Genomic DNA, 27,273 nt, shown 5'->3' on the forward strand with positions numbered 1-27,273 from the left:
TGCTAAGCTTTTCTTATATTGCGAGTTACATTTTTGCCCTACTTTTTTATGCATTAGTTGGGTGTAAATTGAAGCATGAAAATATTCGTAGCTTATTTTAAAAGATATTTTTTCTCTATGCCTTACAGTTACATGATTACTTTTATTACCTGTTAATTGTCAAGATGCTACAATATAATTATATGACATTTTTTACTTTCGGCGATTTTTATTTTAAAGGATAGACTTCACGCGTTAAATGAGATTCTTCGCTTTACAAAAAAACTTTTATATATCAATAGACAAAAAATGGCTATATATACGTTTACTCTTTCATGCTTTGCTTTTACTTGTTACACGCATTATAATTTCTTATCTTACCAGTAATTTATACATGATGTTGTACTTGCCCTTCCTTTTAATTTTACTTACCTCATGCGTCTCCATTACAGATTATATTTTGAGCATTAATATTTGTAATTTACGTGTTTACTATTATTATGCGTGTTTTCACTTATCCCATTCATTAATTACTTTTTATAAGTTTCTTTCAATTTTGCCCGATATTATATATTACGCTTTACTTATCTTTATTCTCTCGCTAATTCACGAGTTTTATGTTTAACCGTTTTATGTTATATTTTTATGTTTACTTCACTTAAGTCTGTTTAGCTTGTGTCTTACTGTTTCACTTTTGTTTACAGGAACCATAATTTTCTAATAATTATTATACAGTTTGTACAAGCACTTACTAGTATATTAGTATTTACCAAACTAATTGCCTGTTTAGAGTGCTACTTTTTACTTTGCAATAAGTGAATGTGTAACCAATGCTCAGATGTAATTACACAATGACTGAAATAGTATCTCTCTTTTCTAACTAAGCCAATTTTTTTTAAATTTTATGCCATTTGATTGCCTCAATATAAGGGTCTGTTGACCTAGAATAGCAATTTATATTTTAATTTGCTTCTAATATTGCTGATGTTTTAAATTTAATTGTGCTTTTAATCCATACTTTAGGATCTGTTGAACTGGAATTTTCATGACATACATGCCAGATATATTTGTCATGTTTTCTTAAAGATATAATATTCTGACTAATTGTAGATGGCTAATTTTGTTCGCCCGCAAAGTTTACGAGCTGTTGTCATATGACTTTTGTATTTTATGCACTTTATGTTCTTTACTTGGTTTTAATTAACAGTTACCCGTATGCCCTGAATTGGGGCAGGACGGGGTAAATATTTTCATCTCTTATCTAACTAAGCATGTTTACTTGTAATAAAGCAACAAAATGAGAAAGTGTATTTCAATTGAATTCTATCTTACAAAAATTATGTAAATTTTACTTTATAAAGCAATTAACTGAGATTTCGAAAAAATTAAGATTCAGTTAAAAGTTTACGATATGAATTTTCCATTGTATTTTAGTTTCAAGAATATAACATTTGTGTTTTACTCTTATTTTTAGAACCTTATTTCATGCTTTTGGGGGTAAAGAAAGATACACAGACGCCATACATTTTAATTACATTTGCAAGAATCAGCTGTAAAATATTTGAAAAATAAATTTACATTTAAATAAGATAACTTAGCAGACTTAACATATTTCAGTCCTTTTTATGTATACACGAAAGATATGCGATTACTTCATCAAAAATAGTCTTCTTTCAACGAAATTTACTCGCTCAAATCTGTCCAGTGACTTGAATTGTTCGCTATCGTAACACTTGGAAATACTTTCAGTTTCTTGAAGATCTTAAATTGTTCTTGCATAAATAGGAATACTTGCATAGGAGCCAATTTAAAGTACGATGGAGACTGTAACGAACACGACGAGGATGGTATAACCTGAATCATAATGTACTATAATCTTCCAAATAGTTCTGCGACTTATCGATTTTAACAATCACTTCTACAAATCATATCTTTTAAGATCCTGTAATAAAAAGTGCACTATTTAACCTCTTTATAACATGCTCTTACAAATTTTACTGTTAAACTATCAGTTCGAAATGGTTTTTTTAAAACTAAACCAATTCTTATTAAAGAGATGTAAATTCGTACTTTATTATTATTATTTTTTGTCCGACTGAATGTAGTGAAGAGAATTATTACGCTTGTTCAAAGATCTAACGATTTTTGTTTGTTTAACTAATTATTCACCAAATTTAATTAGATATATTTTTTCCTCATGCGTTGCATTTTCATGTTTTTAAACCTAACATTTAATCCTTTGCTCTATATTTTACTTGTTACTTTTCATTTAGCGGTACCTAGTTAATCTTTACTTTTAAGTTTTATATTTTTCGCGTTTACTTTTTTAATTTTTCTTCTGTGTTACTATTAGAGTATGATTTTCTTATGCATTACTATAACGCACTATACTTACTTTCATGCGCTATTGACTTTTATGTATTACTTTTCCGTTCACCTTACTTACCTTAAGAGTTACTTTTGTTTTTCTAATGAGTTACTTTTAATTATATAATGCGTTATTTTTTTCCCTTTTGATATTTGTAACTTTAACGAGTTTCCTTATTTTATTGTTCTTGCACATTACTTTTAATTTCGAGATTTGCTTCGTTTCACGCTTTACTTTCATTTATGCTCGACTTCAATGCGTTTTCATTTTTCACACGCCACTTTTACTCGTTACATTCCTTATATTAGGCGGACCGGAAAGTAGTGTTTCGGGGCATTAAATATTCGTTAGTCTTAAAAAGCAATCCGTTTCATTTCGATCCGACATTGAAAGCTTGTTGCTAACGAGGGTGAATACTTTATTGATTAAAAAGAAAATCGTGATTATAAATATCAAATGCACCAAAACTACGTTACTTTCCAGTCCCCCTTATATTTTAGGCTCTAATTCTCTTAATACTTTACTTTCTCTTATAATTTTTACTCCTTACTTATCTTAACTTTTCTTATTTTAAACACCATTTACTGTACATTTTTTCCTCTCTTTTATTTTATACGTTACATTTACACTCTTACTTTTCGATGAGTTTTTTTCTTGTTTATTTTTTATGCGTAACTTTTCAGTTTTCCAATTTCTTTAAGCTTTTCATTTCTTTACGCTTTGCTTTCACGCGTTATCTAATTTTACGGATTATTTTTCTTTATTTGGTACTTTTTTCTTATAATATGCATTATAATTTACACGATATGTTTCTTTATGAATTACTTTTACGCGATTTCTCATATACGATTTTTTACGCGTTGCTTTTCTCTATGCGAATGAGTTATTTTTACACATTATACGTTTCATTGTTACGCGACTTTTAAACGTTATTACTTAACTTTGTTGCGCGTTATAAAATTTTGTGAATTCCTTTTTTTCATGCGTTACGTTTTTTCTGCATTATTTTTTACTTTCCTTCCGCATTACTTTAAGTGTTACTTAATTTTATGAATTACTTTTCTTTATGCGTTACATTTAGACATCAAATACTTTCACATAACTTTTCTTAAGTTTAAATTTACTTTTTTTATGTGTTATTTATACGCGTATACTTCTTCAAGCGTTAATTTTTATGCCTTATTTTACAAGATCTATGTATGCATTTTATCTTATGTGTTTCTTTTCATATAGAGTTGCATTTACGCCTGACTTTCTTTACTTTATTATGCCTTAATTTTAAGCGTTGCTCGTTTTCATTCTTTTCTCCACACTTTCTATTTTACGCGTAACTCTTCTTTATAGTTACGCATTTACTTTCCTTACGTGTCTCTTACTTTTACGCGTTATGATTTAATACGAATTAATTTTTTATTAAATTCGTAACATTTACTTTTCTTCTAAGTTACTTTTAAATTTAAGCGTTAATTCATTTTACGCGTTTTTTTCTTTATGCATTATTATTGTTTTCTTTTCTCATAACTTTTACGTGTTGCTTTTAATTATTTGCGTTATCCTTTACTCTACATTTTACTAGAATTTTTTTCCCTTGTGACGCATATTTACACTTCTCTTCCTAAGTGTTACTTTTTGTTCATTTTTTTAAATTTAATTTATAAACACTATCAACACTATATTTTATATTTCTTATGCTCTATTTTTTCGCCTTTCCTCACGCATTTATTTTTCACACCCATAAAAAAGTTATGTTTAACTTTTACACTTTATTGTAGTTAGCACGTTGCTTTTATACTTAACTTAAAACGTTTTTCTCCTTCTTATACATGATTTTTACTTTTGTACGAATTGTTTTTAACTTATTTGCTTTTATTACGTGTTACTTTTATGCACTGCATTTATTCGTTTCTACGTTTATTCTATTATAAAATTTACGCATTACTATATTTTAAGTTTTTTTACTTCGTGAATTACTTTTGTTTCATTTTCTCATGCAATACTTTTAAATATTGCTTTACTAGTTTACGCAATCCTTTACTGTACTTTTTATGGTATTTTTTCTTCTCCTTTATGCACTATATTTAAGTTTCTCCTCTTCTTAAGCGTTACTTTTTCACGCTTACTTTCTATGCATTATGTTTAAACGTTAAATTTGCTTTTTTTTATACTTAATTTACACACTAACTGCTTTATATTTTCTTTTCTTATGCGCTATTTTTAATTTTCTTATGCTCACGCATTTATTTTATTTTATGCATAAAAAGTTATGTTTAACTTTTAAAATTTATCGTACTTTACACGTCGTTTTTTTTCTTCTTTACTTTACTTTAAGCGGTTAGTTTTTTTATACTTTACTTTTACGCATTGCTATAACTTCTGGATGGCTTTTACTTTAATGCGCCACATTTATACTTTTATTAAATTTACTCCTTATTATGTTTTACGCTTTTTTTTTCTTTATGTAATACTTTTGTTTCCTTTTCTTATCATTAATTTAAGCATTGCTTTTATTTATTTATTTATTTCGCTATCCTTTACCATACATTTTACGGTATTTTTTCCTTATGACCTATATTTACGCTTCTTCTCTTCTTAAGCGTTTATTTTTCACGTTTACTTTTTTTGTGCATTATTTTTAATCGCTAAATTTATATTTTTTTACTTAAATAACGCACTACCTACTTTCTACTACTTTGGGCATAGCTTTTATACTTTACTCAAAGCGTTTTTTCTTCTTGTACATAGCTGACATTTTTATGCGCTGCTTTTATTTCCTCGTTTTCTTATGCGCCACATTTACTCGTTTCTACGCTTAATTAATACTAAATTTACTCCTTAATATAATTTACGTTTTTTTTTCTTTATGTTATACTTTTGTTTCCTTTTCTTATAATTAATTTTACGCATTACCGTACATTTTACGTTTTTATTTTTTTTACGCCCTATATTTACGTTTCTCCTTTTCTTAAGCGTTTAATTTTCACGTTTACTTTTTTATGCATTATTTTTCCCGCTATATTTGTTTTTTTTTTATTTAATTAACACAATATCTACTTTAGATTTTATTTTTTTTATGAGTTTTTTCTTCGCCTGTCTTCACGCATTTATTTTTCGTGCGCATAAAAAGTTATGTTTAATTTTACATTTTATTGTATTTTGGACATAGCTTTTAAACTTTACTCGAAGCGTTTTTTCTTCTTGTACATGTCTGACATTTTTATACGCTGCTTTTATTTCTTCGTTTTTTTTATGCGCCACATTTACTCATTTCTACGTTTATTTAATACTAAATTTACTCCTTATTATAATTTACGTTTTTTTTTCTTTATGTAATACTTTTGTTTCCTTTTCTTATCATTAATTTAAGCATTGCTGTTATTTATTTCGCTATCCTTTACCATACATTTTACGGTATTTTTTCCTTATGCCCTATATTTACGCTTCTCCTCTTCTTAAGCGTTTATTTTTCACGTTTACTTTTTTTGTGCATTATTTTTTAACGCTAAATTTATATTTTTTTACTTAAATAACGCACTACCTACTTTCTACTACTTTGGGCATAACTTTTATACTTTACTCAAAGCGTTTTTTCTTCTTGTACATAGCTGACATTTTTATGCGCTGCTTTTATTTTCTTGTTTTTTTTATGCGCCACATTTACTCGTTTCTACGTTTATTTAATACTAAATTTACTCCTTAATATAATTTACGTTTTTTTTCTTTATGTTATACTTTTGTTTCCTTTTCTTATAATTAATTTTACGCATTACCGTACATTTTACGTTTTTATTTTTTTTACGCCCTATATTTACGTTTCTCCTTTTCTTAAGCGTTTAATTTTCACGTTTACTTTTTTATGCATTATTTTTCCCGCTATATTCGTTTTTTTTATTTAATTAACACAATATCTACTTTATATTTTATTTTTTTTATGAGTTTTTTCTTCGCCTGTCTTCACGCATTTATTTTTCGTGCGCATAAAAAGTCATGTTTAATTTTACATTTTATTGTATTTTGGACATAGCTTTTATACTTTACTCGAAGCGTTTTTTCTTCTTGTACATGGCTGACATTTTTATATGCTGCTTTTATTTCTTCGTTTTTTTTATGCGCCACATTTACTCATTTCTACGTTTATTTAATACTAAATTTACTCCTTATTATAATTTACGTTTTTTTTTCTTTATGTAATACTTTTGTTTCATTTTCTTATCATTAATTTAAGCATTGCTTTTATTTATTTCGCTATCCTTTACCATACATTTTACGGTTTTTTTTCCTTATGCCCTATATTTACGCTTCTCCTCTTCTTAAGCGTTTATTTTTCACGTTTACTTTTTTTGTGCATTATTTTTAATCGCAAAATTTATATTTTTTTACTGAAATAACGCACTACCTACTTTGGGCATAGCTTTTATATTTTACTCAAAGCGTTTTTTCTTCTTGTACATAGCTGACATTTTTATGCGCTGCTTTTATTTTCTTGTTTTTTTTTATGCGCCACATTTACTCGTTTCTACGTTTATTTAATACTAAATTTACTCCTTATTATAATTTACTTTTTTTTTCTTTATGTTATACTTTTGTTTCCTTTTCTTATATTTAATTTTTCGCATTGCTTTTATTTATATCGCTATCCTTTACCCTACATTACCCTAACACGTTTAGAAGGCCTCAAATATTTTCTGGACGAAACTACTGTTTTTTGTTTTAATTCTGAAGAATTGGCTGTCTTATTGTTGAAAATGTTTTAAGTCTTAGTGCAATTTCTTTTCAGTATACGAAGCTAATCACACCGGACAAAAAATTAGTCAACCTTAGTGAAATCATGAAAAACATCATTTTATAGCATGTAACAAACCAAATTGCGAGCCAAATTGCCAAGTAACCAAATTGCGAGGATGCTGATTTCGGCGTTTTACCTGTTGTTCCAACATGTCCCACTTATTTTCAATGGGGTTGAACTCGTGCAACTTTGCATGCCATACGAGATGCATTTGAGTGTCTGAGTGTTCGTTCATAAAATCAGTCACATATTCTTCCAGCCCTATGAACTTTGCTGATGTCATCTTGAAAAATAGGGATGTCGGCACACTCTTTTCATAAAGATGTTGACTGAAAGGCATCATCTGATTATCCAGAATACTCAAACATGCTGGCTCGTGTTAGTGGCCTCCTTAGGGAGCCCCATCCATAATAAGAAAAACTCCCCCAAAACATGACAGACTCACCTTCTGCTTTAAACTGACCTTGCGCACAGTCAGGTGCTTCATGTGCTCTCTGTTGCACTCGATGACATGCGTCTTTTGAATAAAGTCAAAAGCGTTATTCGTCATACCATAATTTATTCAGCCAGTCAGCAAGTGCCTTTGCGAACAATGGCCTCTTACAAGAGGTTAGACTCCAAATGTTCTACGCATGCAGCTCCCGTCGCAATGTTTTCTCACTAACAGTTTGGAATGAACCATCATTTACTTACTGAAGCAATTCCTGTTGGGTTCGGAAGTGATTTTGATTGAGAAGTCACGAAACACGTTTCTGATCTCTTTCATGCAGGATCTTTTTCCGACCACAATTCTGACGTCTTTTTCGTGACTACATGTATTACACCACTGCTTGTAGACACATATTAACAGTCGGAATTGAAAAACCAAGAAATCCAGCCACTTAATTCACCTTATGACCATGGGCATGGCCAAACACAATTGCTCCGTTTTGCCACTCTATTACATCCTTACACCTACCTATATTTACACATAATTTCACTTACAGAAAAAATATCTCGCTGATAGCTACTTGACTTTGATTGCGTTGAAGCAGTGTGCAAGGAGTTGAGCACATTATTTGACCGCTGCGTCTTCTAACGAAACCTAAAGATTCATCGCGGTGATTGGCGCTTGGGTGACTAATTTTTTGTCCGGTGAGCTTATGTTTTCTACTTTCTTTTTATTGCATACTCTTTTTGTTTGCTTTAAAATTTATATCAATGCTGGATAGTATTAAGCTCTTCTCTTATATTGCTTACCTTTAAAAAGCTAAGATGTCAAGTCTTGTTTGAATTTGTCTTTCATGAAGTTTTCAAGAGCTGAAAAAATATCACATATTGATTATTATTACATAAACACTTATGCAACATTATAGGAATATTTTAATTGCTTTGTAAGGACATAAAGGGGATGGGGGGTTTGTGATTTACTAATTTCATGAGACAAGTTTATGAGTCATGCTTACGAAAGTCATTTAAATCACTATCTTTTAAATTTTTCCTATAAAATATCAGTTGAATTAACTTCAAATTTAAAAAAAGAAGTTTGAAAAAAGAAAAAAAATTGGACAATAATTGCTGTTATGCAATTCAATAACATTTTACCTTTAATTTATTTTAACTCATTCAGTTTACTTAATATTTTCTTCAATCTCTTTACTTATTACTGAACTTTTATATATGGTTTCATATGTTTCACATTACTCTTCAGACTTTACGTTAAATTTTGCACTTGACTTTATACTTTACATTATAGTTTATATTTCTCGTTTTACTTTACATTTTACACTTCACTTAATTTCACGCTTCACTTTATATCTTACGCTGTAAATTATACTTCACGTTTTATTTAACCTTCTGCTTTAGTTTACTTTACTTTTTTCTTTATATTTTACTCTTTACTTTGAACTTTATATTTTACACGTAATTTTAAACTTGGTTTAATCTTGGTCTTACATTAGTTTCAGTCAAAATTAGACTAGACTAGTCAAAACTTAGTCTTACATTATACTTTAATTTACACTATAATTTATACTCTATCGTTAACTATACTTTCTACCTGACACGCATCTTACTTTACATTTAACTCTACGCTTACATTTTAGTGTACACAATTTTCACATTATGCTTTCCGCTTTTTACTTTACGCTTTACTTTACTAGCTGTTTTCTTTACTTTGCATTTTATGATTTAGTTTATATACCACATTTTGTTTTACTTAATACTTTGTTTCATACTAAGCTGTACTTTTTACTATATTATATTTTAGTGTCTTCTTTACTTTACACTTTCCTTTTTATTATATTTCAAAAATATAATATACTTTCTACGTTACGCTTTGCTTTATAGTTCAATATTTACTTTATTTCATTTTTTACACATTGCAGTTTTTTTTATATCTTCTGCTTTATATTATTCTCTATTTTATTTTATATTTAACGCGTTATTTTACACTTTTACTATATATTACACGCTTTACTTGAGTTTACACTTTATTCGTTTTACGAGTTTCTTTATGTTTTACACATTACTTTACGATATACTTTCTAGTATGCTTTACTTTTTTTTCTATATTTCCCTTTTTATTCTTTCAGATTTTTACCATCCCCTTTTTACTTTAAGCTTTACTTTCATATTTTGCGCTTTCAGTTACTTACGTGTGACTCTTTTTTAAATTTATTTTTTGCTTCACTTTATATCTCACTCTTTACGTAACACTTTATCTTATACTTCAAAAATTACGCTTTAAATTTCCCTGATACTTCAAACTTTACTATTCTTTATTCTCTGTTACAATTGCTACTCAATGTATTAAGTATTACTTCATATTAAGCTTTCTTTTTACTTCATTAAATATTTTACACCTTGTATTTTCGCTTTACTTTATGTTTTATGCATTTATTGTATGCAATTTTTATTTAGCGCTTAATAATAAATTTTATTCTTTATTTAATTGTACGCTTAACTTCATACTTTGATTACGCATCATTTATTATTTAGACCAATGTAGTAAGACATATGCATCTGAAATTCATTGATCATTTTTCACGCAAAATTAACCCATATTCGAAGATACGACAAAATGACTTCTTATTTATAAACAAGATTTTATCTTTATTTTTGATCGCATTTTAGGACAATCATGATAGTATTAAGTTCAATTAATTTTATTATTCGCTACATTGCAATTTATTTTGAAACAGCTTTATTTTAATTGGAGAATGTACCATTTTTTATCGAGACATTTCAATAAAACTTAAATTATTTAATACTGCAGGGGATAAATCACGAAATGGTTTTATTATCATTATTAGAAAACCTTATTCCCTATCACGACGCTAAAGTTACAATTGTTATTTGTAATTCATTGATTAAAGTTTTTTAACATATTTTTCTTAAGTCTACGTCAAGATATTAAATGCTTTCAGCAGAAAAAATAATTATTTTAATCTGCTTATATCGTGGCTTTTTTCCGTTATGAAATTTCTTGTTTTCTTAAAAAATGGTTTTAACATAATTAGAAAGCCTCATACATTTTCTTGACTAAAAATACAGTTTTTTTATGTCGTCAATATATGTTGTCTTTTCAGATATGTGGCAAGTCTTAAATGTAATTTCTTTTATGTATACGAAATTATGTTCGCTATTAATATATATCTTTATTGCGTATTCCTTTTATTTTTTTGAAAACTTATATAAATGACGGTTAATAAGAATATGAAGATTATATTTTGCATGACTTACTTTTAATAATTTAAGACGTCGACTCTTAGATGGATTTGTATACCATAGAGTGTTCAGAACCTGAAAAAACACGACACATTGGTTAAAATTATATAAATATTTATGCAACTCTATAGAAACCTTTCTATTTTACATTTTATTTCATAACCGTCGTTGAACAGCCGACTCAATTTTCGGGTTTACGAATACAAATGTTCAATTCCATAGCCTCGTAATTTCGAACCCAATCCAGAAGACAAGGAAACTCCCGGATCAAGTATTGGGAGAAATTTGCCTTGTTGGAAGACTCAGATGGAACAAACCCCCATTTGCGTTATATGGAGAGGAAGAACACGAGAACCTCCCACGGTTAGCCAGACGGCAAGGGGAATCTAACCCACGATCTGTCTACCACTGAGGATATATCACGTCAGCACAGTGGTCGGTGCAAGCGGGATGCGGAATTCGTATCGACCAGTCATCGCCGGGATCGAACCCCGGTTCATCTCACTGAAAGGCGAACGCTCTATCCCCTGATTCATCCCGGCTTCATAGGGACCTTTCAAACTTTATGACATAAGAGGGATGTAGATATGTGATTTACTTTCTTTTTTATGACAAGTAGCACGCGGGAAACGAGCAACGCCTACGTAAGGCATTTAATCACATCATTTTTAAAAATTAAAAAAAAAAAAAAAAGTAAAACAATGATTGAGGGAAAATTACAATTGAAATTACTTCACATTTAAAACAGAAGTTCAGTACGAATAAGGAAAAAGTTGGACACAAATCGCTTTTATGTTACCATTTATAACCATTTCAGGAAAATCAGGAAATATTTCTAAAGAATATTCTTCCCAAACTTTTATAAAATCAATTGAAATACCCTACCTAATGTTTTTAGCAAAGTTACATTGTTTATTTAAGCTAAAATTATATTACTTCAGGAAAACTGAAAGTTAGATCCAGGTGGTGTGTTGTTACTTTCTTACGTAATCATAGGATAAGATTTGCTTGATTTTTGTGACTAGGAGTGAGGGGGGAGAGAAAGGGGTGTCAAAAATTGAAGGAAAAAAAACATTACTTTATTTGTATATGTCTCCATATACGAGTAAATCAAAATATTTTCTTTTTTATTTCTAAAGATGGTTCATTATGGAGATATTATTCTCCAAATATTATTTTCCATGATAAATTTTTAGTTGCTTTTGTATTTATTTTATCCTAACGATTTATATCATGAAAAAAGAAGGTATCAAACATTTCAAAGACGGAATCATTTAAAAAAAATGAAAAAGTTTAAAATTCCTGCATTTCACCGTATTAGCTGAGTTTATGACTTTGACATCACATAGAACCTAATTATTACTTAAAGTAGCTTTTTATTACTTAAAGTAGCTTTATTTTCTTGAACCACGTTATTTTGAAAAGAATTAGAAATTGCAATTTTTATTTACGTTATTTAAAGATCAAGCGCCGACCGGCCTGTTTAAGAGTTAGGGAATTACCGATGCATCAGAAAGGTTATGGGTTCGAATCACGGACAAGGCATGGAAGTTCTTTCCTTCTCTGTACTATCAGTCCTTACTGAAGGAGCAACGTTGGCCCACCTAATAAGGTACCCATGAAAGAGTGGCCAACAAATTTGCCAGGTGCCTGTATGACCTAGGGCCTATGCCATTGTCAAGGTGAGCATTGGAAAAAAAATTAATGATCAAGCTAAAATTTGTCTTCTCAATATGGCCTAAGGGAAAAATTTACAAAACGAAAACGTCCCAAATACTTCAACTTTTGTAAATATTTCTTCGCAACCGAATAGGATTTACTTCTGAATTTCAACGCTTTTATCTTTTTTTGAAAAACAAACTGTTGTGCAATTTTTTGTTAAAAATTTATAGCCTTATAGTAAGAAACAATTAGCCACGAAATTAATGTTTATGTGGGATAATTAGTTAATAACACTTAACAGTATAAAAAAAATATCATATCAAATCTAGTAAACAATTTGCAAAAAAGAATTTATATACTTCTTTTTTAAAGGGCGTTGAAAATTTTTGCTTTGCTAAGTGGCTGATTAGGACCCTAAGATCTAATCAATTAATTATATTTTTCTCTCATGTTGGCTTTTCCTCATTACCAAATTTAAGCTCTTGCGAAGTATAGTTTTATACTTAATTGTTACTCACAGTTCCAGTTATTCACGGCGTGTTTAAATATATTACTACTGAAAAATTAATAGGAAAATCGCACAGTTGGTATATTTAAAGGCAATATGTAAGACATAGTTTTAATGCCGTTATGGTTCAGGGGATAGAGTGCTGGCCTTCCAATGAGGTGAACAAGGTTCGAATCCCGGTGATGGCTAGTCGATTCGGATTCCGCACCTAGCTTGCATCGATCACAGTGCTGGCGTTAAGTATCCGCAGTGGCAGACGGATCATGAGTTAGTTCGTAAGTCAAACATTGGGTCGATTGTACAACGATGGTTATAAAATAAAATTGTAAAAGGAGTCACGTTGGCTCAGCAAAAAAAAAAAAAAAGAATTTCCTCTTGGTTTCTTGAGTTCGATGACTGGTTTATATGGGTTCTACTCCCGGCTTCCAGAAATTTTAAATAAAATATCATCCCTGTAAATGGGTCATGTGTTAAGTCATTTCACCGTTGGGCTAATCATAAAAGGTTTTCATGGTTTTTCTCGCGATGTAACATTTGCGGTTTTCTGTGTTGGTGAAAAGATATATTCGATATTTGTTGTCATTAAATGGAACTTCGGGAAATATGTTGAAAGAATCTTCCCAAACAATTAATAGGAACAGTTTGATGCGGATATGTCACATTTGGAGAAAATAAAGTGTAACTTGTTGCTATATTATCCCAAATCTTTTCTTTATAAAATGATAAACATATAAATACTGGTAATTTAATAAATTTATCAACCTTGTGGTTTAAAATATAGTGACATTCTATTAACAGGTCTTAATAAACAAATATTTAATATATGAAGACTATTTTTCTCATTTGTAATGTATACCAATGTTAAGGAGTTTAAAAATAATTTTACCTTTAGATAAAATTCTACAGATTTTTAAAGAAAATTTTTTATCTTACATTTTATATTTCAATTTTTAAATAATGGCAATCCCGCAATCTACAGAATCAACTATATATATTTTTTTCTAAGAAGGATAAAATTGTTAGGATAGTTTTCGGTATCCAATGTACAAATCGAATATTTGGTTTAGTGGTATAATATATAATAGGGAACAGTGCTTTAGCTATTCTTTTCGCAAAAGAAAAATCACAAAACCTATAAACTAGACAAGAACCTATACCACTTAAACATAAAACAACAAATTTGTATTTTATCGTCAAACGTCAGCCCACGATAAGTGACAAAATGGTTCCTGTCAAAATAAGTTTTAGATAACTTTTGACCTATGAAGCATAAGTTAATATTTTACCTTTAAACATTAGCTCAATTTATATTAAAGCCCGGCGTTGAACATTGAATTCACTACCAGTCTCAGCTACAATATCCGATCAAGCATTGGGACAAATTAGTCTTAGTGAAGAAATTTTTGATGGAATTAGCCAACATTTGCGTTACATGGAGAGGAAAACCACGAAAACCTCCAATGGTCAGCCCGGCGGCAAGTGTATAACATTAGCTCATTGCAGTAAGTCGTTAGTCTGCAAAAATGAGGGGAAATTTTATATCTTCCATAAGCATTGCTCGTTATCTTCCTCTCTCTTTGTCAGAAAAAATAAATTTAGAAGTTTTCGTTATATTTGTAAAAAGATAAAAATTGATGTAGCATAAAGTTGAAATTCTTAATAAAACTATCGGTCTTACAAAATATCGATCAATTCTATTACGTAACTTAATCTCATCATAAAAACAATCTATTTTGTGAAATGTATGGGAAACAATTAGATTTCATATGAAGTAATTATTATTTCAAAAGGATTTTAAATAAAAAAATGATTAATAAATTCAGTACCGTTGATTTGCATAATTAATATTCGTCTACTGGTATAATTTATATGTTTGAAAACAAATACTGTAAGAATTAGATTACATGAGCACTTTTATGACAAGTCTACGATAACCTAAGTTTGTCAGCTAAGCAAAGCAAGTTATAGCTAACTTATGTTCTAAAAATCGCAAGCTAGAAATTTGCCTCCAAATGTCAGCGCATTGTACAAATTCGTTAACACACGTTAGCACCAAAAAGTAACGTAATCTCATCCAACAAATGTAAGGAAAACTTTAGCTATTTTATAGCATAGAAACTAAAACTTGAATTTTGCAAAATTATCAAATAAAAAAGTTATGGTCAAAACATGCTTTAACTGATTCCTGAACAATAAACTACGCGTTGAAATTTCACCTCTACGCATTTGTCCCTTCATCGAAATCATAACATTCACGTAAATATTTGTTAACGACAAAATTATAAAAACAACAATTACAAAAACATCTGCAAAATAAGTTTTAACTAAAACAAATTTCAGCCAATTTATTATTTAGAAACTTCAATCTTGAATTTCGTGCTCAAATGTTTTCCCATTATAGAAAATTATAGGAATAATCCAAAAACAAGGTAGGTACTTATTTAACGCTGCACTAGAGCTGCATAATGGGCTATTGGCGACGGTCTGGGAAACATCCCTGAGAATGATCCGAAGACATGCCATCGCAATTTTGATCCTCTTCATAGGCTCACTTCATAAAAATGTTAGAGCATACGCTACTTTAACAAAAGGTGTCAATACAAGTTTCTCAAAATGTGCGAAACCGCAAGTTTGAATTTCGCGACCAAACGCTTAGCTCATTTTAAGAAATCGCTAGCTAGCCTAAGAGAAAAAAATTTTGAAAAACAAATTTTAGGCAACTTTCGTCCTAGAAACTAAGAGATTGAAGTCCAAGAGTTGTAAGAAATATTTAGTGTTAGTAATCCAACAAAAATTTCCTTAATATTCCCACCAAAAAGTATGATAAAAAAAGTTTTAGCTAAATTATGACCTAGAAACAACAAATTAGAAATTGACCTCTATACCTAAGTCCATTTTAGTAGCTCGTGACCATGAGTAAAAATAATGGGATTTCAGTGTCGTATGTTAACAATGCTCATAACTAGGGACTGAATTAGAAATTAGGAGATTGTAGGAGCCAAATTATCGGAGGGCTTATTTGTCGTAACTTTAAGTCAAATTCAAACGTTATTTATATAAAAGATGCGTTTTATATATTCACAATATAATTAAATTAAGATATATAAGTAAATTTGAGCTAGAATTTATTTCAATTTCTGTTATCAGACATAACTTTCCTCACATTTTGCAAAAAAAATTTAGCAAATGTCTTTCCGACTTGCTTTTGTTATATTTGAACTGTCAGAAAATCTTTTGAAGTACCTACTAGAATATAATTCTTACCAGAGCTATGATGAATCACACAATACTATTCTCCATCATAAAGACAACATCCTGTCCTATAAAATGGAAAGTAATCAATAAGATTTGAATTAACCTTATTTATTATTATACATTTAACCTTACTTGATGAGTTTATGAATTTAGATCTATTATATTATTAGAATCTCCTAATTATTATTTAATGTAGCTAAATATTTTCTTGAACCACGTTATTTAGAAACGAATTAGAAAATGCAATTTATACTTACATTAAGGTTCAAAATTAAATTTGTTTATTTTCTCAATATAGCCTAAAAGGAATATATAAAGAACGAGAACGTCCTAAATACTTCAATTTTTGTAAAAAATTTGGAATACGGTTTTTTTTTTTATTTTCGAAAACCAATTAAGATCAATTTCTGAATTAGAACACATTTATCTTTTTTTTTTTTTGAAGAACAAACTCTTGTACTCTTTTCAGTTAAAAAATTATAACCTCATAGTAACGAGCAATTAATTATACACGAAATTAATTAGTAACGTTTGAGTGGGATAATTAGTCAAACGCATTCCAATGACCACAGTCCACTAGCACAAACAGCTACTGACGTGTAATATCCTCAGTAGTAGAGGGATCATGCGTTTGAGTCCTCTTGCGGTCAGGCTAACAGTGGGAGGTTCTCGTGGTCTTCCTCTCCATCTTACGCAAACGAGAGTTAGTTCCATCCAAGAGTTCTCTATGAGAGTTTTCTTGTCTTCTGGATTGGGTTCAAAGTTACGTAGTTGAACACTGGAAGTCGTAAATCCAAAATATTGTCAATGACGGTATGAAATGACAATATAAAATAAAATTATCAATTAGGAATCACGTTGACGAAGCAGAAAAAAAATTACCTTCCCAATAATGTGTCACGGGTTCAATGACTGGTCTGTGTGGGTCCCGGCTTGCCCCGACCAGACAGTTAAGTATAAGATGATCATTGTAAATGGGTCACGGGTTAAAATCCCTTTATCAATGGGCTAATCATGTAAGTTTTCATGGTTTTTCTCTCGTTGTAAGGTTGCCGTTTTCTGTGTAGGTAAAAGGATATATTCGATATTTATTGTCATTGTATAGAACTGTGGGAAACATGTTGAAAGTATCTTTCGAAGCAGTTAGCAGGAACAGCAAAAATATCATATTTGAAAAAAAAAATAAAGCGTTACTTATTACTTAATTGTCCCAAGTTCTTTCCTTATTAAATGCTAAACGTATAAATAATAGTAATTTAATAAATTTATCAAGCTTCTGGTTGAAAATAAGACATTCTATTAACAGTTCTATAAATCTATTAATTTAATAAGCAAGTATTTAATTTATGAAGTGTGTTTTCTTAATTTGTAATGTATACCAATGTTATAGAGTTTAAACAATATTCTTACTTGCACATAAAATTTTAATTTTTCTTCAATTTTTACTGACAATTCAAATTTTAATTCATAAATTTCTTATTTCAATTCTTTAATTATGGCAAATTATGCAATATACCACATCTATATATATATATATATATATATATATATATATATATATATATATATATATATATATATATATATATATATATATATATATATATATATATATATATATATATATATATATATATATATATTCTATGAGATAAATAACAATTCTTAGAATAGTTATTGGCATTTAAAGTACAAATCAAATATTTAGTAAAGCCGAATAATATACTGTAGAGAACAGTACTTCAGTTATTATTTTATTTTACTTTTAAAATAATGTCAATTTATTTTAAGTTCGTTAATTAATTATTGTATTACAAATTAAAGTGCTTATAAAATCTTCAAATGGATATTAACACAAAACCTATGAACTGAAGAACCTATGACATTTATGATCCAAAAACAACAAATTTGTATTTCAACATCTAACGTTAGCCCGCTTTAAGTTCCAAAATAAGTTTTAGGTAACTTTTGAATAATAAAACATAAGTTAATATTTTACCTTTAAACATCAGCTCATTTTATTTATAGAAGGAGTTGAACATTAAATCCATAGTCCATGTCAGTTCCAATAACCGGTCAAGCATTGGGACAAACTATAGCCTCCGTGAAGGACTTTTAGATGGAACTAAACCACATTTGAGTTATATGGAGAAGAAAACCACGAAAACCTTTAACGGTCAGCCCGGCGGCAAGGATACAACATTAGCTCATTGTAGGAAGTCGTTAGTTTATAAAAATGAAGGGAAATTTAGCATCTTTTACAAGCATTGCTCATTACCTTCCTCCCCCAAAAATAGGTTTCAAAAGGTTTTTTACTTAAAAAAAAAATTATTAATAAATTTCGTACCGTTAATTTCCATAATGAATATTCGTCTGCCAGTATGATTTATATGTTTGAAAACAAATACTGTTAGAATTAGGTTGCATGAGCAACTTTACTACAAGTCTAGAACAATCTAAGTTTGCCAGCTAGGCAAAACATGTTATAGCTAACTTATGTTCAAAAACACTCAAGCTAGAATTTTGCCTCCGAATTTCAACGTATTAAACAAATTTGTTAACACACGTAAGCAACGAAAAGTAACATTATCTCATCGATCAAAATTATGAAAATCTTAGCTATTTAATAGCATAGAGACTAATGTTTGAATTTTGCAAAACTGTCAAATCAAAAAAGGTATGGTCAAAACAAGCTTTAGTTGATTCTTGATCGATAAAACACGAGTATAAACTTACACTCCCAAACATTAGTCCGTTCAAAGAAATCAAAAGACCAACGTAAAGTTTTGTTTGCTCTTCCACAAACCAGTCTTGACTAAAACAAATTTCAGCTAATTTATTATTTATAAACTCCAATCTTGAATTTCGCATTCAAATGTTTGCCCATTTAGCTAATTATAGTAACCATCCAAAAACAATTAAAGCAAAGTTTACATTAATTTTTACCTAGAAACAGCAAGTTTCAATTTAACCTCCAGAAATTACCTCATTGAGCAAAATTGTCATCCCAACACGAAAATTTTCATTATCCCATCAACCAAAATTAGGTTATAGAAAAAATGAGCATAAAGTACATTTTTCCTTAGAAAATTGGAATAATGTTTTCAAATATTCATTCATTTAAGGAAATAGTTGTCCTAACAGAAAGTTTGGTTAGCCCAACCATCAATAAGAAAAAAGTATGGCCAAAACAAGTTTTAGCTAATTTATTACATAAAAACTTTAAAATTTATCCAAAAATATTAAGAAATTGCTGGCGCAGCTGACATTTTCTTTCTTGAAGCTAGGAAAAATATGTTTAAAACAATTTTTTGCAAACTTTAAATCTAGAAAGAAATCTTGCCTCAAAACATAGGTTCACTTCACAAAATAATTAGAGCATAATCTGCTTAAACAAACTATGATGTATTGTCTTAGAAAATACTGAAGAATTTCATGATTTAACAATACTTATTGTCAACCACTCAATTTTGTGTAATTGAGGGAACATTAAGTTTTGTCCTCTCTGTTATATGAGAAACTTTAAAATTTGAAAACTCTTTTTTCAAATATATAACATAAAATGATTGTAATAATAAACTTTATTGTAGAAACCAGTTATTAAGTTAAAAGGTTTTCTACGCAATGAATAAAAAAAAATTTAAAAAAAAATTGTAACAAAGGGGAGAAATAAATATTTGAGATAATTTTTGAATTAAAAAACAAGAAAAAAATTTTTTTGTGTGACAGAAATCACTGCATAATTAGACGCAGGAACAATTTATTTTACAATATAAACAGGGGTCTGTCCAGACATTTTGTGAAAGGTCCGTTTTTCGTGAAATTGTGAAAAAATTACTCACATTCTCTCAAGCAGGGTCCGCTTTTATGAATTTGTGCAAATAGGGTCCGTTATTGCAAAAAAATTTTTTTCAAGGAGTTTTTAAATTGTAAAGACGTACAAGATTATGCTCAACACTGTAAAATTATAATTAAAAAAGTTAAATTTTAAAAAATAAACAACAATTGCTGCTTCTAAATTAGAGATGCAACGTACAAAGTTTTGGTATTTAGCCTATACTGCTGAACGCAGAATATTAATTTCGGACGAATAATGGAAGAATCGTCTGTCGAAGACAAAACTTAATTCGTTTACATCCATCTTTCTTGTTTTCTGCCCAGTAAAGGGTTTATTCGATTAACAAAATAATAATGAAGATAAACAAATTTGTGAAGGGTCCGATTAAAAGAAAAATCATTTTGTGAAGGGTCCGTTTTTAAGTTAAAATATTTTGTGAAAGGTCTGTTTTTATGAAAAGATATTTTGTGAAGGGTCCATTAAAGGACCCAAATTTCTTCTAAACAGAACCCTGAATATAAACACTTACATTTAGTAAAGTAAAATGTATATAAATATTATACTAAAGAAGATTTTTTAAACCATTATTTATAACTACTTAAACTATTAGCACTCAACATACTGCAGTACTGGAAATAGCACTATCTGTTGAGGAATGAGATTAGTATTTTTCCACCAGCCGATATTTTATCGGCAATTTTTCAAAAAAATTTTTTTTCACCAAATAAGGAGAAATTTGAAAATATACGGGTATACAGGAAACAGTAATGAAATACAGGAGACATGGCAGGCATGCAAAAAAAATTTCTTCCAAAATGTTTTTTAAAAAATATTGAAAATTTTATATTGCTCTTTTTGAGTTATCACTTTTTGACGTGCTCAATTTTGACAGATTCTATAGTAAATCTATTTTATTTCTAGATCTCTTTTGTGTGGTCATTGTATGGAATTCTGCGCGGCTAAAAGAAACCCAATATTTTTAACACGATAGTACGATACATGAACTTTAAATTTTAGTAATCATTTCTAAACTAGCTTTTTTTTTTTAAAAAAAAATTTTTACATCGTAAATCCAAGTGACGTTTCGATCCTTCTTTCGTCAGTTACAACTCTACCTATGTCGTTAAATTTTTTAAAATCCCGAAACGTTTAATACGATTTTTTGTCTAGTCAGTTATCTATCGCATATTTGATTAATCATTTTTTGACGCGATTTACTTCTGTCGATTTCATCGATTATCTCTGGATTATTCGGCAGTTATAACAACGTATTTTCGCAAAATTTTTAAAATCTTGAAATTTTTAATGTGATAATATTATTAATCCTGAAGTTGAATCACGCATTCAAATAATCTTATTTCACTACACTTTCTTTGTAAGCTTTATCGTTAAAATGACGTATTTTTTTTCAAATAGTTATTTCTACGCTTTTCCACGAGATTTCAAATAATAGCTTCTTCACGAGTTTTTTCTGATGTTATCGTAAATCTTAATGACTCTTAAGCAGTTATTACAACTTTTCAACGAGATTTCAAAAATCTCATTTTTTTATTACGATATTATTAGACACTCAAGTTTTAAGTTGTCCATAACATATATACCCATTATGACAGGTTTATATATCAATATACATTAAACAAAATCATAATAAATCAATTGGTTACCTGAAATGTTCCGTTAAAAAGTACAATAAAAACAGAACAAATAAAAGTTAAACCCTTATAACGTGGCGTGCGTCTTTTCATGTTGGCCGCTTAATCAGAGCTCCGATGCATCAAAGATGATAGCTGCTATACCGGTGCACTGGCACATGCTTTAAATTGAGCTTAGAAACCATGCACTCCAGACGCTCTAGAAAAACACAATTTTTATCTGGAAAACAAACTAGACAGCTATTTCCCACGTAGCAGTAGGCTGCCAAAATAAGCATCAATCTGTATACAGAATTATTAATTGTTATTGAAAAACAAATTAACTAACTTTTTCAGCATCACTTGCAGTGGAAATAATTCAATAAAGGAGAAGGGCACAAATGTCGGATTAACCGGAGAATGTTTCACATGCAGTATAAAATTTAAGGCACTTATACTGTGGCTTTATTTTTCTTGGAGCAAGAGCTTCAAAAAATAGTGTTAAACTAAACAAAGAAAAGGATAAATACCTCACCTGCAAATATATCTTGACGTGAAGCAGCAACTTTATCTTTGCACTTCCCAATGATGGGAACATCTGAAAATAACAAATCAACAATATCAAATAATCATACTTACATACACAGGATATCTGCAACATTTTAGACTTTCAAATTCATGGCTGTCCATGACTAATTGGAAGAGTTTCTCATGATTTAACCAAGTTACTATTTTCTCCGAAAAAAAAAACGCAGCAATAAATTTAAAAAAGCATTACAATAACATTATTTGAAATTATAGGTATAACCAAAAACTGTTATGCTCTGCATCTTCATATTTATAGATTTTAAATTTAATAAAACAGATAATTGAAAGAGTTGAAACAATAAAATAGCTGAAAAAAATATAAAAAGCAAATTTTTTTTTCTTTTTTTTCTGCAGAATTATATTCTAAAGATACTTTTCTTGTTCATCGGAAAGAAAAGACTCATAATTTTTCTGCTCTCATCTCGAAATAAAAAAAAATTTGTCAATGACTGGATTGCTTCAGTTAGAATTTTTAATTGATATCATGAAAAAATAATAATGACAAGAATTCTGAAATCACATAAGTTAAAAAGATAATTCGCTCAAGAAATTATGTTTTTTCCTTCATTTTTTAAGGGGTGATTGTGAGCCCAACTCAAAAATCCTGAAAATTTCTCTAATTAAATCATTAATTACATATTTCAAAAAATTAACGTCTTTATACATTTAAATCATTGTTATTTTCAAAAAATGAAATTCTAAATAAATCATATGCAGCATAATTTAAATGAATAATTATGCGTAAGTTTACTTTTATCTATAATCACATTTATTATTCTACCCGAAAGAATACTTACAAATGAAAGTGATGCCAAGTATAAATTCGAGTTCTAATACTTCTAAATAAAATATAACTTTTTTTATGCATAAATGTGATCAACAATTTCTTGAAATTTTTGAATTTTGAACCTTGGATTTCCGTCAACTTCCAGATCGCGTTTACCGAAAAATCCGAAAATATGGATTTTTCCAGAGCACAATCATCTGTTTTTTTTTCTTTTTTTCAAATGCCATAATTTTCAAAGAACATGATGAAAACATTTTATAATTTAATAAAATATGACAGTTCGTAGGGATTTTGTTACAAATTCAGATATTCACAACACCATAAAATCGGAGAAGGGTGGGGGTAAATTCCATTTCAAAAATTAGATTTTTTCTGTGACCAAAAACCATGACTTCACATGATTTTCTTTAAAAAAATAGATAAAATCATGACATTTCATGACAAATTTTGTTCAATAACGAACTTCATGAGTTTCCATGATTTCTCATGACTTTCCAGGTGCTCAGATACCCTGCATACACATAATAAATACACTTAAATTCCATTTAAAAGAAATTTACCAGCTTTCTTATCTTCTATCAAAGGTTGAGTAGCCACGGGCACACTTTTGATATCGAAGGGGAATTCTGAAGGTTCTAAATGTGTATTGATGCAAAGGTTTTTCCAAACCAACAATAGAAATTGACAAACCTTAAAAAAAATGCGTTGATGAGAAATGAAAGGGAGCTATTGTAATCATGTGGAACATTTAAAGAGCATAGTTGAAAACCTTAGACAGGGTAAAAATTAGCTGCCAGCTCTGCCCCTAGGTTAAAATATGCCTCATCATAGTTTCAGCTAATCTTAAACTAACAAACTTTCCAGCTCATTATGGTTTGTAGCGTAAATGCTAGTCTGTTCAAGTTATACAAGAGAGGTCGGGGGTTTGTATCCCAGCTGAGGAGAAAGAATTTATCAACTATCATTTCGCAAGTGGATATTTTTTTATAATATTTTATTCAATTTATGAGTTATTTTTGAATTTAAATAATTTTTTTTAAAAACTTAAAATTTATAAGAACAAAAAAAATGAATCGATGTTCAATATTTTTAATTAAAAACCTAAGGATTATATTTTTTTTAAAAAGTTGTAATAAATATGTTTTAATAACTAAATTTTTTTAAATTTATAATAAATTTAAGTTCTCATTAAACTTAATTATGAAAATCTAAACAAAACTATATTATCACGCTTGTTTAAAAAAGATAAAAGGGACTATTTATTACTTAAATATAATCCATTGAATTTCAAATAATCAGAATGCATTCGAAATAAATTTTGTATTTTTAATAGAATGATTTTCTAGTTATGTAATAAATAGCTTCCCTTTTTTTTAAAACTAGTCCAACATACTTTTGTCTACATTTTCATAATTAAATTTAGTAAAAGTTTAAATTATTTATTATAAAATTGAAAAAAATTCAGTTGTTTTATCAAAAACTTTTAAACGACAATTTAAAAGAAAAATAATCCATATATTTTGACAAATTAAATACTTTGTTTTTTTTGCTTTTGGAATTTTAAATTTATTTTTAAATAATTTAAATTAAAATATTATATAAACTGAATAAAATATACCAAATGGATCTCAGAACAGAAATCTAGAGATAAAAATCAAATGCCCATCTGAAAATTGACCCCTCCCCCCCACACACACAACTGCTGAAAGAGGATAGCCCAGAGGTTCCCAAACTTTTTTTTCTCGTGGACCACTTTCAAAGTTTTACTATTTTCGGTAGACCCCCTGCTGCTACATTTCTACTGTATTCCCAAAACTCCTAAAAATATCGCCCTAAATTGGGGGTGCTAAGAAGGGAGAAAAAGTAGCAAATTTTCTTGTGTCCTATTTATTAAAATAATACTTGTGGTTATACAAAATTATAAACATTTATTATTACAAAAAATCAACAATGAACTCAGAAATGTAAATCAACAATAAAAAATAGTCATACTTTTAATGAGACTGATGCACTTGGTGAATTGACAGCAAATTATCAATATTTGGCTTCAGTTTTGTAAGAAGTAATCTCAAATCTCCCCATTCTGTGATGTTCAATCTGCTATTTTTTTGTTAACAGCAGGTTGGTAACGGCACTGAAACTTCTTTCGACAAGATATGACGAGGGAAACGCTATCAAAAATTTTCTCGCAATTTCCCATAGCTCAGGATATTTTTCGGGGATTTCTGCCTGCAGCCAAAATGTTTGATAGCCTTTTTTAAATTCCACCTTCAGTTAGTTCCTCGTTGGTGCTAATTTCAATTTACCAAGAAAAGCCGAAATTACCCCCTTTGTTTTTATTAAATTAAGGCTGTCCACTTGTAACTGCAAGTTAACGTCATTGAATTTTATGAATAAATCTGTTAAGTACGCAATATCCGCTTTATATTTGAACAGATTTTTTTTTAAATATGGTGTTTCAGTTTCCAGACACTCTATCACTGATTCGAAGAGTGAATAAAATCTCGATAAGCATGCACCTTTCGACAACCAGCGTACTTCAGTATGCAAGAGTAGTCGTTGGAAATCTTCATCATTTTCATCGCACAATAGTGCAAATAAACGGGTATTCAAAACATTGCTTCTTATTTTATTAACTGCGTTAATCATAAATTGAGGCGATTGGGGCAATCTATTACTCAAGTTTTTCGCTACAAGGTGTTGTCGGTGGATGACACAGTGAATTGCAATTAGTCCTGGTATTATTCTTTTAAGATAGCTTATAAACCCACGATGTCACCCGAACATGGCAGGAGCTCCATCTGCTGCCACCGAAATCATATTTGTAAATGGAATAGATTTTTCTGTAAAAAAAATCACTCAGGACTATCGATTCGCCTTTAGTGTCCGACTTCAAAGTTTTTAAGGTAAATCCAAGCCAAAAGTTTTGTTCTTTATTATGAAAACCAGAAAAATTTTCGTGGACCCCCATTTGCAACTTGTGAACCCCTGTTTTCTTTTCACGTCTACGTGGACCCCCGTGTGGTCTCCTACGGACCCCTGGGGGTGCACCTGGACCACTTTGGGAACCTATGGGATAGCCTCACCATTAAACTATAAATCCACACATTGTTAGTTTAAATGAACTGAAACCTTAATGTGACCTATTTAACAGGGCAGAACCGACAGTTAACTTTTACCCTATCTATTGCTTTCAACCATACTTTTGTATTTAAGATTAACTTGTTTTTAATAAAAACTGTACAGATGTGTACTTCATGTGCTAGTGAAAAAGCAGCATTTACGTAACATCAGCTTGAAACAATATAAAGCATAAGTAGGTAACTGTTCACATTAGAGACCATTTTCGGAAACCATCTTTAAATTGAAAAAATAATGCTTTTTCAAAATATAACACTGTATATTCAAATCTTTTTTCTCTAAACTATTGCTAATAAAAATTTCAAAACTTTACCAGGGTTTCCACTCAAATCTAAGAAAAAAAATTCCCTGTGCATATTGCAGGATGCGTAGCCAAATCTCCCAACAAAAAATAAGCATCTTTAAAGTACTTTTTTTACGCACTCAAAAAATATTTTTAAGCACTATATGCAAAAGAATTTTCATAGACTTTACATGATCATAATAACTAGTTTCAGATAAAGAACTCTTTTCTTGATTATATTAGCCACCATAAAAAGATTGAGAGATTTTTCAGTTCGTCAGAGGGTGGACACCTGAAATTGAGAATATCTTGAGAAAATGCAGCAGGAGTTGCACATGAGAGCATCTCAATTAATTCAGTTAAGTAGACGCACATGCCGACCCACAAGTATTTCATCAAATATGTCAACCATGATGGGTGCTATTACACGCTACGGACAAATAGCATGCCGAAACGAATTGCGGCTGAATGAATTGTGAAAACGTTGAATAGAACAATGTGAAAACCACGCTTTTACATAATACGCAGCGAAAAGCAACATGGTAAAGAAAAAAAAATCTTCGAGAAGGGAAAGTTAAGCACTTTTTAAAATTATCTCATGAAAAAAGCAGTTTCAATTGCTTTTAAAAAAACGAAAATCGTAAATAAGCACCATTAAGAACTTTTAAAAAACGCTACGCATGGAAAAGGTATAGTAGAAATTATTCTAATTTTCTCTCTTACCTGGTTTTATCTTTTCACC

At 29.4% G+C, this 27,273-nt stretch overlaps 1 protein-coding gene across 4 annotated transcripts in view; it reads right to left on the minus strand.

Annotated features, from left to right (window-relative positions):
* Nucleotides 1-1,428: 1,428 nt before the first annotated feature.
* Nucleotides 1,429-27,273, minus strand: part of LOC147803248 (coatomer subunit gamma-1-like) — a 71,468-nt gene continuing 45,623 nt past the window's right edge. Inside the window, exons 6-11 of one of the 4 annotated variants that reach the window (XR_015428942.1) lie at nucleotides 23,668-23,797; nucleotides 22,268-22,330; nucleotides 16,273-16,328; nucleotides 10,854-10,913; nucleotides 8,370-8,429; nucleotides 1,429-1,921 (exon numbers count right to left, since the gene is read on the minus strand). Coding sequence is in view for 1 of the 4 variants with exons in the window: in XM_087150651.1 (XP_087006777.1) it covers nucleotides 16,288-16,328; nucleotides 22,268-22,330; nucleotides 23,668-23,797 (234 nt within the window). In the remaining 3 variants the exon portion in view is untranslated. Of the gene's footprint in view, nucleotides 1,922-8,369; nucleotides 8,430-10,853; nucleotides 10,914-16,178; nucleotides 16,329-22,267; nucleotides 22,331-23,667; nucleotides 23,798-27,273 lie in introns of those variants that run through there. The other 3 variants (XM_087150651.1, XR_015428944.1, XR_015428943.1) reach the window with 3 other exon arrangements.

Source organism: Parasteatoda tepidariorum, chromosome 9 (assembly GCF_982258835.1).
Source record: "Parasteatoda tepidariorum strain Cologne lab strain chromosome 9, Ptep-v5.0, whole genome shotgun sequence".
Lineage (NCBI taxonomy): Eukaryota > Metazoa > Arthropoda > Arachnida > Araneae > Theridiidae > Parasteatoda > Parasteatoda tepidariorum.